The sequence below is a fragment of the Gavialis gangeticus genome, unplaced genomic scaffold (assembly GCF_001723915.1).
Source record: "Gavialis gangeticus isolate Ggan-Ray unplaced genomic scaffold, GavGan_comp1, whole genome shotgun sequence".
In the NCBI taxonomy this organism is placed as follows: Eukaryota; Metazoa; Chordata; order Crocodylia; family Gavialidae; genus Gavialis; species Gavialis gangeticus.
Window position 1 is genome coordinate 5,624,369 of NW_017728996.1, and position 15,473 is coordinate 5,639,841.

The 15,473-nt window shown below is 40.9% G+C and overlaps 2 protein-coding genes across 2 annotated transcripts in view; one reads left to right on the forward strand and one right to left on the reverse strand.

The window, feature by feature from the left end:
• TIPIN (TIMELESS interacting protein) overlaps nt 1-910 on the forward strand; it is a 29,954-nt gene extending 29,044 nt beyond the window's left edge. Inside the window, exon 8 of the mRNA XM_019503959.1 lies at nt 167-910. Within this exon, the coding sequence (XP_019359504.1) occupies nt 167-333 (167 nt within the window). The 3' untranslated portion in view covers nt 334-910. The remainder of the gene's footprint in view (nt 1-166) is intronic.
• A 1,127-nt stretch (nt 911-2,037) lies between these two features.
• Nucleotides 2,038-15,473, reverse strand: part of DIS3L (DIS3 like exosome 3'-5' exoribonuclease) — a 44,297-nt gene continuing 30,861 nt past the window's right edge. Inside the window, exons 8-17 of the mRNA XM_019503958.1 lie at nt 14,645-14,814; nt 13,489-13,650; nt 12,176-12,423; nt 11,122-11,214; nt 9,192-9,725; nt 7,722-7,876; nt 7,444-7,622; nt 4,817-4,962; nt 2,921-3,095; nt 2,038-2,831 (exon numbers count right to left, since the gene is read on the reverse strand). Of these exons, the coding sequence (XP_019359503.1) occupies nt 2,526-2,831; nt 2,921-3,095; nt 4,817-4,962; nt 7,444-7,622; nt 7,722-7,876; nt 9,192-9,725; nt 11,122-11,214; nt 12,176-12,423; nt 13,489-13,650; nt 14,645-14,814 (2,168 nt within the window). The 3' untranslated portion in view covers nt 2,038-2,525. The remainder of the gene's footprint in view (nt 2,832-2,920; nt 3,096-4,816; nt 4,963-7,443; nt 7,623-7,721; nt 7,877-9,191; nt 9,726-11,121; nt 11,215-12,175; nt 12,424-13,488; nt 13,651-14,644; nt 14,815-15,473) is intronic.

The window sequence follows — 15,473 nt, forward strand, 5'->3', positions numbered from 1 at the left end:
ATCCTGCAGATGATCGTTTTGACCATAATGACTGTCCTGAGTTCCTGAGGCTGGCTACTGAGGTGATCCCAAGCCACAGAAGCATGGCTGATTAAGCACTGTTACACTACCGGGGTGTCATAGGTAATAACGATCTATATCTGTGATTTGTTTTTTTTTTTAATAGACCAATCTGCAGGCCACTCAGATGAAGAGTTTAACAGCACTGGGACTCAGAATCCTGACAGTCTGATAAAATTAGAAGAAACTCTAGCTGCTGAAGCCGGAGTTGCTGAGAGAGAAGCCGTGGGCAAAGATACACAATTGGAACCTGTTGAAGAAGAGATCCAATAACTTTTGACAATATCTGGGTACAAATAATCAAAAAAAAAAAAAAAAGACCAGGCATACTGTAGTACTAGCAATATCTCTTTACAAGTGTTGCTGTCTTTTTTCTACTTTCCTTTTTAAACTGGAAGGTTTACAGAAATCTTAATTAAAAGTGTAGATGGCCAAAATTTTCCCTGTGGGGGGGAAAAAAAGAGCAGGTATATATGTTGTTCTACAACGGAGTATCTGGTAAAAGAACAAAACACCATTTTGCCTTTTCCCTATACTTGAACCTTACTTTTGTCACTGTTGAAAAAGCATTGCTGATACTAGGTTTTCTGAATTATATACAAGAGTGGTGGGGTTTTTTTAATCCCCCCCCCCTTTTTTTTCAAACTTAAATTTTGAAAGTCACTGGGAATCCTGTTTTAGGAAAGGTTTTCTTTATAGGGAATAAGCAATAGTGAAATTTCAGAGATGTCGTATGCAAACAGGTATCTCGATTTAGCTGTTCAGAAACATTTTGTAACCATACTAATTTCTTATGAAATGTTTGTATTTCATTATTATACAAAAGTTATTAAATTTTGGAAATAAAGTATGAAACGTATGTAAGAGCCTTACCTAATGGACAACAGACATCACTGAAGCAAGTTACTACCTTTTCTGAACTGCAGCTCAATTTAATCATGCGTTGAGACAGTACTATGCAGATTCCTGTCAACAGCACTTGAGGTAACACAAGTAAGTAGCTCAGGGTTGTGAAAGCAGCCTGAAGAGATGATATTCATAGAATCGTAGAAGTCAGGTCAGAAGGGACCTTGTAGATCTTCAAGTCTGACCCCCTGCCTGGGCAGGAGAAAAAACTGGGCTCAAATGATCCCAGCTAGGTAGGCATCAAGCCTCCTCTTAAAGCCCCCCAAGGTAGGAGCCAGCACCACTTCCCTTGGAAGTTGGTTCCAGATCCTAGCTGCCCTGACTGTGAAGTAGTTCTTACAGCTGTCTAATCTAAACCTACTCTCTGACAACTTGTGGCCGTTATTTCTTGTTATGCCAGGGGGCGCTCGGGGAAACAAGGTCTCCCCCAAACCCTTCTGGTCCCCCCCTAGTGAGTTTATAGACAGTCACCAGGTCCCCCCTCAGCCTTCTCTTGTGAAGGCTGAACAGGTTCAGGTCCCGCAGTCTCTCATTGTAGGGTGTGCCCTGTTGTCCCCGGATCATGCGAGTGGCCTCCTCTGGACCCTCTCCATGCTGTCCACATCCCTCTTGAAATGGGGCGCACAGAACTGGACACAATACTCCAGCTGTGGCCTGACCAGTGTTGCAGTGGGCCCATTCAGAAGCTGAACTACACTTGATTTAAGGATTGATTGGAAAGGCTCCTGCCTTTCACAGCAACTATTTACTTTCTATTCTACCCTCCTGTACTCAAGTCCCATGTTTCTGTTCAAAAGGTAATAGCAGGTTCTTTGAATGTCTCGTTTTAGGAAGAGAATCACTTCAACAATTGAGTAGTTCTTATGGTATGGTAGTACTGCAGAAGTTAATGAAATGAACATTATGTACAGCAGTTAACCCCTGTAAGCAGACAGTCTCTTCCCATCTTACTGACGTTCATTTGTGACATATTTTCATATTGATAGTGGCCTCAGGCTTCTTAAACCTGCCCTTTGCTAGCATGTTGTAAATAAATGGGTTCGGGCTAAATACATGAACGTTCTTTAAGGCTATGTTTATCAGTTACAGTGTTTTATTGGATAACTGACCTAGGTAAAACAATTAAAAGCCACTGCGCAATCTGCAGAAACCTTACATGGACAAGTATCATCTGTACTAATACGTTCATCACTGGATATCATTATTTATAAACAAATACAAAATTGACTTAGATTCCTTTTAAAAATCTAGTTAGAAAAATAAATTCCAAGTAGCTCTTAAATCAGAATCAGGAGTTTTTCAGTAAGAAGAATCTCTGACTAGGTCATTTAAGTCTTGAATGCGACAGTTCATTGTGCATCTAAAACACACAAATTCAAGTTTGTTTTCATTAGGTAGAAATATTACCTTTTATCTAAAATAAATACCAAAAGTTTCTCAATTTCCTAAAACATCAGTTTTAAAGATCAGTGCCTCCATTTTTTTTAAAAACAGGATTTAAAATCGAGTGGAGCTGCCTAAGTGGAATACAGCAGCATGCAACAAGACCATGTTACACTTCATACTCTGTTACCAGCTGATACATCTAACAGATCCAGGTCTCTGATTTCCTCCAGTAGTTGATACAGGCTAGTTCCCTTTGTTTGGCAATATTCCTGATATTCTTCCTGAATTATTTCAGCCCTGGCTCTTTCTTGGGCAAGCTGAGCTTCTGCAGACTTGGTTACTTCTTTCACCAAGTCACTTTTCATTACGTGGGAATTCTGAGAAACGTCAGCATCCGTTATCTCGTACGGTGTGTTGCTAACTATCTCGAGCTTGAGGGTGTCAGCATGGCATCGGGAAGATTGCCCAAGTATTTTTACCTTAGAAAGAGAGTACAGAATGTTATTTCCTCCCCACAAGTTGTGCACTTAGCAATTCCTTTAATTTTCTTCTAAATGAAGATGCTTACTGTGATGTGTTCGAACAGACTCAGTGTAACAGATTCTCCAGCAGTTGTAGTGGAGGTAATTCGGTTTTGGAAGTGCTGGAGAAAACCAGGCTTCCATTCACAACTCCCATCAGACTGACAAGAGATGACTAAACCCTCCTTGTTTTTCAGATATGCAGGAGCTTTAATTCCATACCTATAGGATAGAGAAAGTGAAAATAAGAATTACGATTTTTGATACAAGGAATCAGATCAGCAAACTAATCTTATTCATAAGTTTATTCTAACAGTATACAGACCAGGGATTTGGAAAGGGAAAGATACAAAACTGAAATAGGTAACTACACTTACAGAATTTTTTTTGAAGAGTTTATTCTTGTTTCAATATCTCTTCGTTGTCTTACCTTCCCCCAGTTAACCAATGTGGAAGTCTACCTCACCACCTCTATAGCCCACAATCAGGGAGCAAGGAAAATCATCAGCTAATCAAACCTAATTTTCCAGCTGAGGGAGAAAGAGACCAAGTTATCCCTGCCATTCCAGCAGCTCCTGGTCCTTCGGGGTGTTTATACAAGCACTCTGGGAATGGCAAGGGGGCTCTTTAATTGAAGTGGCTCTGAGACCTGCTCTAAAAGCACCCAGAGTGTCCCCATGCTGAAAAATGGTGGTAGAGGTGCTTTAAAGCTCATTGAACAAGCTTTAGTTAAAGTGCCCCTGCTGCTGTTTTTCAGCACAGGGGCACTGATACATGAGAAGCAGAGTCAATTGAGTCTACTCCGATGCTCTGTAATTACAGCACATCAGAGCATCCTCGCTGCTCGTGTACAGGCACCATTTGGGGCTGGGAAAAGCTCTTCTAACAGTGAAAGGCAGAGCTGTCTAACTACTGCATAACAGCAATTCTTATTCCTACTCATGCAATTCAATACAGCTGAATTATGCTAAAAGCAGAACATTTAGTAGATTAACTTAAAAATCTTAATGTAGTGTAAAAGCTTAAAATTCATTTCATATAAGGACTGCTCCACAGCACATGAGAGACTGCTGCTAATTACAAGCTGAAGGGTTGGCACAGATAAGTGCCTGTCTATATTTGTTTCTCTATTCTGGTTGCTCTCACAGGATCTGGTCTATGACTAGCTGTTGGTCCACATAAAATGAGCCACAAATGCTTTCAACTGATATATGCTGGATTTTTGCTTGTAGCCATGTTGGTTTAAGGACATAGGCCGGCAATGTTCTTTGGGTGAATCTGGTATCTTTTACTAGACCAACTGAGTAGTTGGAAACAAGTTCTTTACAAGCTTTTGGGTACAATCGCCCTATATGTACTATGCTTTCTCTACCCAGAAATACAGATGGGACATTGCAAGAAAGGCACAATTGCCATCCTCACTAAGAACATAAGAACTGGGTATCAGCTACATGAAACAGCTGTAAGGAAATGAAATAGGTGCAAAGTCAGAGGCAGCTAAGGAGGGTGCAGCTTTAAACTGTTTCTTTCCCTGAATACAGACCTGCCTTTTGTTCGATTCCCTTTCTACTGCTCAAAAATATACTTGGAGTGAAACACTTCAATTCTTTTCTTTTCCTGGGAGAAAGTGAGCTGAAAGGGGTTGCTATGACACAAATTGCTCTGGCAGTTGCAAGGATAGTGAGGCAGTGGAAGGCAGTCTGACCGTTCTTTTAAGTTAGACTTTTAAGTATTCAGAATAGGTAAATACTATATTCTGTAGCATGAATTAATGGATAGAAAGTATTGCTTCCAACCAGAAACAGCTGTAAGTGAAACCTAAGCTTGTTGCAGTTGGAGAAGGGCTGTGCGAGGTAGTTCAGCCTCTCAACCAGCAGTGTCCCTCCAAAACCCCAGTGACCCCATGTTATTTCTAGACTAATTATAAACTCTAATCAACTTACCTTGGTACAAAAACAAGCACACCATTTGTTCGAATTGAGTAAATAACACCATCTGCTACACAGCGCTCATCAGCTTCAGCAACTTTGTCTTTGAAATACATACACTGGAAAAGCTCAGTAGATTGCTTCTGGGCACGTTGTGCAGCCTGTGAGAAGGGAGAACCCCCATGAAGAGTTTATGATCATAATAAATCAATGTTGCAGAAGAAGATTTGGCTTTCAAGTTGTACATTACTAGAAGGGTCATTTCATTATTGTATTTTTATAAAAATAGACTGATCTACTCCAAAAGCTGGCAACCTTTTGCTGTAGCAGGCTGCTGCTGGCAACCCAGCTCCCTCCTGTGGGCCACAAACCTAAGCATCCCCCCTGGAGTCAGCAGATGGTGCAAAGGGAATCCAGCGTGACCCAGGGGGTACCTCTGCTGCTCCGGCCACAGGGGGAAGAGTGGGCCGCGCAACCCTAAGGACTCCTGCCCAGCTGCACCATGGGGCTGATTCCCTGAGCTACTGTTGGCCATATCCCGTCTCTTCCACAGGCTGCCATCCATGTCCCTGCCCCAAGGTGGAAAGTACTACATGTAAAAAAGTGCGTGGTCTTCAGCTGCAGCTGTCTTAAGGAGCCTGTTACGTAAATACCATGTTCCTGGTGCAACTAAACCCTATCTAAGGAGCAGCCAATCTGTTTAACAGTTACATTCAGAAATAGAAGCAACAGGAATGTTGCAAGTCCACTGGGTTAAGAAGCAAGACTCCTTGGTCTATTCCCGCCCATGCTGCCTACTGATATTTGCCTCATGTTTTATCTCTGTAAAGCCAAAAAGACAGATATGCTTTCATGTTTGTATAACAGTACTACTCGGATATAACTGAATATGCTGGTAGGGTCAGGTTGACAAGTGGTTAATTCTGCTTGGTTTCAGGGAAATCTATAACAGATCGTTTTCCTTTCTGTTTGCAAAAGGAAGTCTTTATTTCCACCTCCACTCCCAGGGGAGAAGGTGGACTAGGTGAATCTAGCTGGAGCAGAGGATCAGGATTGACTCCACTATAATCAATCTACAAAGCTCCTCAGGAGTCCCTCCTTCAGGAAGGCCGTTTCTGCCCCCGCTTCCACGCTGACAAGGTTCCTTTTCTCAAGCTCTGTATCTTAGACTGAGACTGGTTCATGCATCAGCCTATTTTTAGCTAGTGTCTGCTGCAGGACCCAGCCCCTGCTGCTGATACAGAAAAATCACTGGAGGAGTAAAAAGGGCTTCCTGCCAACAAAAAAGGGCTTCCTGCCAACAGAAAGACAGCCAGTCCCTGCAAGACATCCCCCCCAAAAAACCCCACTCAATTTATATTCCCCTTTACCATCCCTTTTCAAAAGTGATGCAAATTCAGCTACCCTTTAAATCTAAATTACCTATTTGTCCTACAGATCTTATCACACTATGTCCCCACAGATTTACAACTTCATTAGTTGCTCTGTTAAAAGCTCAAGAACAGGAAAGTTTGCTTATATCAGCAGAACTTGCCTGACCTAACTTAGACTCTGAACTGGCAAAATGAAACTTTCATTTCATTTGAAGAAGTCGAGCATGTACACATAGGCAAGGGACACTGAAAGGTGTTTTTTAAAGGTTTGTTTTTCAATTATTTAACCCAAGGTTGGGAGAAGGCAACCTATTCTAAGAATCAAGGTGTACATATTTTTTAAAATTCTTAATACTTCAAATGCTGAGAGCTCTCAAGTTTTAGAAATGAAAGTTTTCAGTTCTGATAAAATAGTTGAGAACAGATGGAAGAATAAAGTTGTTTCATCAGAGGAAATGAAGCATCTTTAACCCTCTCATAATGGAAATAATTAGTAATGCAACAGCTAAGGAAAGGAAATAAAGTAATTAATAAAAAGCCAGTCTCTCCTCAAATACATGCGTGGTCCAAGCCAGAAGTACCGGTGTTTACTAGACTGGAACATGGACTCCAGACAGAAAGTTCTTGGCTTCTTAGCATATCAATATACAGAAAAATACAGGGAAAGAAAACATGTTGGTATCTGTAGTCTGGCTTTAAGTGTCTCTTGCCACGGATGCTGCTTGCCGTGCACAATCAGCTTGCGCACTGCTACTGCACTGTCAAAATACTGGAGGGCTCAGACAACAAGAGAGCACCAAGCTGTGCTGTGGGCTTTTCAAGCCCTTCTGACTCCAGAGCCTTCGATAAAAGAAACATGTTTAAACAATGATAGGAGATTTTTAATTAAGCATGTTCAAACCTAATTACTTCTTAAACTATTGGAGAGGTCCCAGGCAGCATGCAGACGTATTAAATGTCTGTTCTCTACAGGTGCAGGAAGTAATGTCTTTGTTCCCATGCTTCCATCTGCACTCAAGTGGGCTCAACATCTGCATGCCTGGTTATGCATCATTTTTGTGTTTTATGGCCCAACCAGAGTGACAGTTTCAAGTTTTACTTGTATTCATTTGATTGCTGTCTAATTTTGTATTGAATTAAATTATTTTAATTAGAGGGTAACATGAGTGTATGTAACTGTTGCCCGCAGGGGCCCCAGTCTGGATCATCACCCCACAGCAGGAGATACTGTACAAAACCCTGCCACAAAACCCCGTTTGCCCATCTTACCCTGTTTCTGTTATTAATATAGCTGCACAACTCGTCAAGATCTTTGTTGCTGAACAAACTGTCCTTAATATTTTCTTTTGTGTCCTTTAAAGTGGCTGCTACTAACAGTCTGTGGACAGCAATATCAGCATATCTTCTAATTGGAGAAGTAAAATGGGTGTATTTATCAAGGGCAAGTCCTATGACAAAAGACAGCTATGATGAGAAAAAAGGAGCCATTAGAAACTCAGCATTTAAAAACTACATGGAAACGTAAAAAAGGGACAAGCAATAGGTACCATAGTGATGAAATTCTTCTTCAGAACAAGAGCCAGTGGAAAAGTACAGTGCATTGGACATAGCCTGAGTAGCCATCGATCGCAGCAGTTTGTTCACAATTGGATCTAAGGGATCATTTGCTCTATCCAGAGAATCAGCCAGGGCTTTATTAGACCTACCAAAAAGAGTTAATTCTGAATAAAATAATGCCATTGCTGAATTTTAGACCATGCAATTAAAAGCAGCAAGGCAAAATGCCATTTATGTAGCATTAACCAGATGGCATTCTGCATCATTATTAAAACTTCTCTACAAAAAAAAAGTTCAGGAGCAGCTCTGGGAAAGCCAGACTTCATTTCAACATTTCCTCTCTGTGCCTCGTGTGCATAATATGAGGAGAGGAAGGAGTGGAACACAGGGGCTGCTCCACTCCTACTTCGACAACAGCCTGTCACAAACAAAAGCAGAGATTCATGCACTCTCAAGACAATGCATCCCCCATAACATTCACTTGGCATCACCCTGGTTGAGAACCACTGGTGTGCTGCTTCAGCTAACCTCACTGGTTCTCAGCTGGGGTGCTGCTGCCACCACTGCATCCAAGTGAAACAGCTCCACGTGCATTGTTCACAGGCAGGTACGTCTAAGATAGGCAGAAGCACCCACTCTTGCTGAAGCCCTTCCTGGTCTGCCCCCACTTCCCTCCCACGCTCCTCCTGGAAACAGATGTGTGGGACAGTTCCCACCTGCCTCTTTCCACAAGGAGTGTGGGGGAGCGGACCAGGAAGTGCCACAGCAATAGCAGGCGCCTCTGCCTGCTTTATGCTTATCTGGCTAGGCACAGTGCGAATGGGGCAGTTGCAAGGGCTGCCACAGGGATGGCACCTGTACCGCAGCACCCCTGAAAGGGTCTCACAGCACCCCAGTTGAGAACCACTGCTGCACACCTGTCTGTACATGGCGAGGGATAAGCTACAGTGCCACTAAAAGGAGGCAGCTATGGATGCATAGCCTCTGCTCCTGCGAGTTCTGGAAGGGATGATGTACACAGCTCTGTATTTTCTCCTGTAAGTCAGAAGTAAATTAAATCTGCTTAAATACTTAAGTTCCACTGAAAATTCTTTACTCAAAGGAGGACAGACTCTCAGACCAGCACTGGAGGAACCAGGGAGCAACTGAAGCTCAAATGCAGTTTTAAATTTCAGTATAAACTAGTTTGGCTCTTTCACACTGATTGGATGAATAATGTTTGACAATTAAAATGCTTCTGTACCATTTTGGTCTGAACCATCATTCATCACCAGACTGGCAATCCCAAACTGCTGAAAAGCCATGTTAAAAAAGCTACAACTATTTTTAAAAAGCACTATAAAATACGTATTAAAATTCTAATTTGAATTTAATCATTGTATATATCCAGCTCTGGAGTTAAAATAGCTAATCACTGGAATTTTTCTTCAAACACTTAAATTAAGAGAAGTAAACGGTACCATGTGTCTATGACAAAGCCTTTAGCACTGGCACATTCTCGAAGTTCAGAAAAAAACTCTTGTCGTGGAGGAGGGTGCTGACGTAACAAGGCTTGTTGCGGAAATTTCTCCCAAATCTTCTTTGCCACCCAGTGGTTGGCAAGAATCATACATTCAGCAACAGTCTCATGCACCTCCAGTGGCTGCTTAGGGATGAGGTCATGAATGTTCTTCTTATCATCCAGCAGCACTCTGATTTCCACTCCTTCCAATTCCAGCGCACCACAGCTGTCACGTTTAGCCCGAACATGTCGAGCTATATCAGTCAGCTTCCCTATTGCCCACACCAGTTCATTCAGCTTCTGCTGTCTATTTCTCTCATCCAGTTCTTTGAGTTCTAGGATCTCATCAACACCACTCAGGTCTCCATCTAATAATCCTTGGGCTGCCTCATAGTGCAGTTTGTACGCAGATCGAATAATGGTTCTGTTGTACCAGACCCTCTGTATTTCATAAGAAGTTTTATCCAGTTCCCACATGACACTTACAGCATACCTGAAAAATAAAATCACAATGTATTTATTTAACAGTACTTAGTTTTTATTCGACTTGAACTTGAAACATATCCAAGTCTGCAGATTCTCTTACATTTCTTGTACCAAAAATTCTCTTTGACTTAATGAAGCAAACGGGGCATCAGCAGTGTCTTTGTTTAACGCATTTGCCTTTCACCCTTCAAGACGGTGCGTAAAATAAATGAAGAGCAAGCATATTTAGTATTCCACTACTCAGCTACAGCACTCTGCTGTAAGGCAGAGCTCTCCAGCTTCTGGCCTGCAAGCTGTGTTTAGCTGCTGTTTCCTGCCACTGCTCTGCCAGGGTCTCTGGGTCCCCCGCTCCTTCCTCCAGCTTCTGCTTTTTGTTCCTAAGCCCCTGGAGGCAGGGCAGCATAGCCTGGGAAGCCCACAGAGCCCGCAGCCCCCAGCTGCTCAAAAATTGGACAGCTTGCAGTAAGGCATCTTAGTGAAAAGTGCAAAACACCTTATTCTTTGTCACTTTTAAACAGGAACGAAGAAAGAAATCTATGCTCTTACAATAACAGCTACTTTGTCAGCATTAAACATATCCAAAAAATCTTTTTTTTTTTTTTTTTAAATGGAGAGAGGTGGGAATTACAGGAATTCTCCAAACAAGATTCTTAGGTACCAACTACTGTTTATTGCAGGAATAAACTTTGACAACATAATGTTGCAGTCTGACTGAATGCTAAGCCTCATTTCTTCCAAAGACTTGTGCACATGCTCAACTGGTTAAAAGGATTACTATTAGAAAATAAACTATTTCACTACATATATAATTCTTTGAGGATCAGGGCATGGACCAATATTTCCACAAATGAAAAGGTGACTTTTTCAAATGCACACAACTCCGTAATTTTGTTATTTAGGCAAGCGTCTACACATGCATTAACATGCTTTAATAAATGCACATTAAATCTAGTACCTCTGTTGTGAGGTATACTAAGAAAATGGGCATTAGCCTATCTTAATGCGCATTAACTACATAGTATTCAAGTGACGCTTAATGAGCATTGGCCTATTTTAATGCATATTAACTAAATAGCACATTTTTATTGATGTTTTAATGTGCATTAAAATAGACTAATGCACATTAACGCACACCTGTGGATGTGCCCATTAAGTACTAAACCATATGCAATAAAAATACATCTTAAAAACAACCAACAAACCAACCAACAAAAACCTAAGGAAGAATTCCTTACTGGTTTCACAAAATTATTTGTACTCTGCTTGTGATCTTTACGTGTGTGCTCTCAGAAACATTTTTCTTGGAGGTCTGTAAAAGGGATTTACTCAGGTAACTACTGGTAACAATAATGAAGTTACTCGTATAAATCCCACATTAGTCATAAATATTATGAAAGTCTTACCTATCAACTCCACTAAGAAGAGAGCATATGTCAGCACTCAGGACAGAGGGGAGCATGTCATAACGACGATCGGCTAAGTAATAAGTTGTCGCCCTGAGGATAAAGCACATTTATTGTTCTCTTCAAAGGGACTCATTGGTGTACATCTCTCAAGCAGTCTGCAGCATAAGCACAGCTTCAGCAAAACAAGATACAAATCTCAGCATGATTTTAACAGGTTAGTTTTACACAATACACACAACAGCAGCAATGTACTCAGGTTATTTAAATATTCATTAACAAAATATGGGGCAAATCCTACCTCCCTCATGCACCATCAACTTTCATTATACTTTCAGGAATGAAGTGATAAGGCCTAAACAGTCACATAAAACAAAATATTCAGAGGCTCTATCTAATGCACTCCTGCCAACTATCAACTACCTTACTACTCTGCAGCTGCATAAAGCAGTCAATTTAAAAAAAATTAATGCCAAAACTAAAAAAGGACTGCCATATGTGGGAAATGAAAATCCAGTCTCAATATCCTCAGTTGCAAATTTTCCAACTAGGACAGAGACTTCCATATACTTCACTGTATTCATGTAATGGGGGCTTTTTTCTACCTTCTGTAAAGATACATTCCTTCAAAAATAAACAAGGGCTTTCTAATTATATCTAAATCTTGATAATTAAAACAGAACAATGACCAAGATTTAATCATACCAAATACTGCTAATTAAGGATATATGATTTCAGGAAATGAGAAAGAAGCATTTCATGCATAAAGCAGCAGCTAAGCCCACCAGAAGATATTTATTTCCACAACAAATCCTTTCTTCCCCTGAGGCAAGCACCAGCTCCCTACTGGCTAGTTCTTTGTAAGGAAGCCTACCAAACTTACCACTTCATCTATTTATTTTGAGGAAGCTATTTTTATAGTTACCAACTCTTTAAGAAGAGCAACAAGCTTCTTATTCTCAGTAATCTTTTTACATGATTTAGGACAGCCTCAATATAAGCTTCCAAGTTCCCCTCCTGCAGTATGCTCTGCACTTCACAGTAAATAAGTTACCTTGCTCTAGCCTCAAGATCAGTGTAAGAATTTACTGGCACAAAATGGGTTACATCTGCAATATGGACTCCTAGCTCTAGGTTCCCATTGGCTAATGTTCTAACGGAGAGTGTATCATCCACATCTTCACAGCCTTTTGGGTCAATGCTAAATACTAAATGTGTATCCCTCAAGTCAACGCGTTTCAGTTCCTCCTCTGGATTCACCCTCCATGGATTTTCCAAGGTGCTGACTGGCATCTCCGACATCTGCACAAATAGGATATTAGCAATTTGTAAACGTATTACAGATAAAGGTTACACTGTATTTAAAATGAGCTGTTTCAGTGGCACAACAGTAGCTGCATTTATGAAGTTGTTGTAATTTTTCATCCAAGAAAGGCAACTCTTACAAACATATTTTCACTGCATTCTCCAAGTCTGCCCATCATGTTTAACTTATAGAAAGCATCAATTTCCTTGTGCTTTAAAATAGTGTCCCTGCATAGTGATTTTTGGAGACAAGTACCTAAATATTAATGCAGTTCTGGTAAATTGTAATGGATTTTGTCTTTTGCATCTGTCTACTGTGCTTAGTTTTAAAAGACTATGAATATCAAAAGCGAATCAAAACTTCACAGGAGGTTAACCCCTTCCCGAATAATGTAACTTGGAAGTTTTGACAGTTTTTAAAGCACAGATGTATAACATGCAGCCCACCACGGCAATCCCAATGGCCCTCCATATTTCTGCATTAACCACTGTATTAAACAAAAGACATTTTAAAAGAAAAACAGCAAGTCCTGTGTCCTCATCACACAGCAATTCAACAGTCTGTGCATAGATGATCCACTTTCCCACCCCCTGCTAACATGCTGAGGACCTGCATCAGGTCAGAGCCAATCCCATGAGCGGTGGCTCTCCACTGGAAAGTGCACCTTGCAAGCAGCCCTCAGAATTTGATTTGTCCATCCCTACCCTGAGGAGTCCTCAGGTCAAAAGACAGTACTATTTCAACATTCCACCTAGCATGAAGATCCCAAATCAGAGGTGCTCGTATTTACAGTAAAGTACATTTTAACACGGAGATTATCTCAAATCACTTTACTGCGATTTGCAAATCCATTGTTTCCTTGGGACAAACACAGTGATTACATACTTGGAAAACTGACATTAGAAAAGTATCCCATTTAATTTTTAGAAACTGGAAACAGGTAAATAAAAAGGCACTATGTCAGCAGCTAACTCTCTTCAAACCATCAGTAGGTCCCTTTCCTTAAAGAGCAACAATTTGAGAACCAGTGTTAAAGAATCTAGTTAACCACAAAGTCTAACCTGTACTTCAGAGAAAGGAGCAACAGAAATGCCGTTCTCCACCAGAATAGCTGCTGTTTCCCCTTCGAGATCGCCTATTCGTCCTAGAACTCGTACAAAATGTCCATTTGGATATACAGAAGTTGACTCCCAGACATCAATGCGCACAATAACCCTACAATCCTGTAGGGAAGCAATAATTCTTACATTAGAACAGCAATTCATTATTAAAAAGCAATCAACATAAATGCTAATCAAGGGGCAACCTGTGAAATCCAAAGATTAGCAACTCTAAAAATAATTTTACAGACACAAGAAAACATTTGGGGAACTATGCAAATAGACACTGAAGGACATTCGTTTCTCCTTATGAAATGCCTTTCAGAAGCATTTAACAAAACCACAGCTTTAAATGAAAAACCAAAATACATATATACTGCATTTACGCACACCCTAGACTCTAACCTGTACAGGGAAAGAGAATCTGTGAACCTAAGCTGCTTTGTGAAGGCACGCATTCTGCCCCTAAAACACCTCTGCTGCAGCAAAGTATCTGGGCCACCTTGTTTTAACTTGAAGTGTGCAGCATCAGTCAAACTACACTACACATACATCTGTGCACTGCTATCACAGTAATCAGAAGGAAGGAAACTTGCGTGGTTTAAATTACATGAGGTATGTGTGTGGTCATTGCTATACTGCAGTGATTCTCAACCAAGATGCTGTGGCTGCTGTGACAATCTTTTAAAGGTGGTACACAACAGTAGCACTGTTAGGTATGCCAACACCTACACAGGATTCATAAGATAAACACAGAGATTTTAAATAGGAGTTTATAGTGTCAGAAACAATCTGACCTGTTGTGGGCTTTCCAAGTTCTTTGCCACAGAAGAACTGTTCTATTATTTTTTCATAATCAAAAGACAAATGAAAGCTAAGAGCTGGCATTTTTCCCAAGGGGTGCCTTGAATCTAATGAGGTTTAGCACCACTTATATAAATACGTAAGCTGTATGACAGCATGCCAGGTGTTCATTATACTCTCCCTGCTTCTGGATTATTAAATAGCTTTTTCTTTCTTTTACTGCCGTTGGTATTATTATTGTCTTAAATAAAACACGCAGTGCCTGCACTCTCACACTGGAATATACAGTGTACAAATAGTCACATCTTTCTACCTGCAGTGCTTCAGCTTGCTGTGTACTGATCCTGATCTTGGGAATTCTGTAGTCCCATGGCGTAACAAGAATTTTCTGAACATTTTTGCCTTGGGTCTGGCTCTCTTCTTTGGATGGAAAAGTGACCACATAATCCCTCCAGTTCTTCTGAATGATTCCAACAACTCTACCTTTGAACAAGAAACACTGTTGGCTAATGAGTGGTTAGGTAGGAAGTACAAAGTAGTTTGTGGAAGTAATGAATCTTCCAATCTTCTGTTGTATGAACAGGTGTACCGTAAGTCTACACTAGGACTCATAACAAAATGTGATATACAACAGGGGTCTAATAAGCTGTATATTGCAGTTATGTGAGCACTGTGCTATTCTGAAAGTTATGAATATGTTCTAAGCAAAATCAAAAATACTCCTGTTCAAAGACAAGTTTGTGATAAATTGACATTTCTGCAACCATATTTTGATGAACTTGAATTTAAAAAAGGTCCTTTATTTTAAGAGACACTAATTTGCTTTGCAGATTTAGACCCATATTCCATAAAGCAAGTGGTGCTCGCAGGGCAAATGAATGGCATGGGACAAGTCCACATACTGGATTGGACCCTGCTCACCTGGATTGGGCCCCAGGGTCTGCACTGCCTCTTACCCACCCAGATCAGGCCCTGCACCACCCGATCTAGTGCCCTGGGCCATGGACCCAGGGGCAGCCCCACAGGCTGGATGACATGGTGCTAGGGGCTGGATCTGGCCCACAGGTTGAACACCTCAACTATACAATCTATGCAGAATGTTTCTTAATTCACAACTGAACTGCAGCCAACAGTGGGGCAGA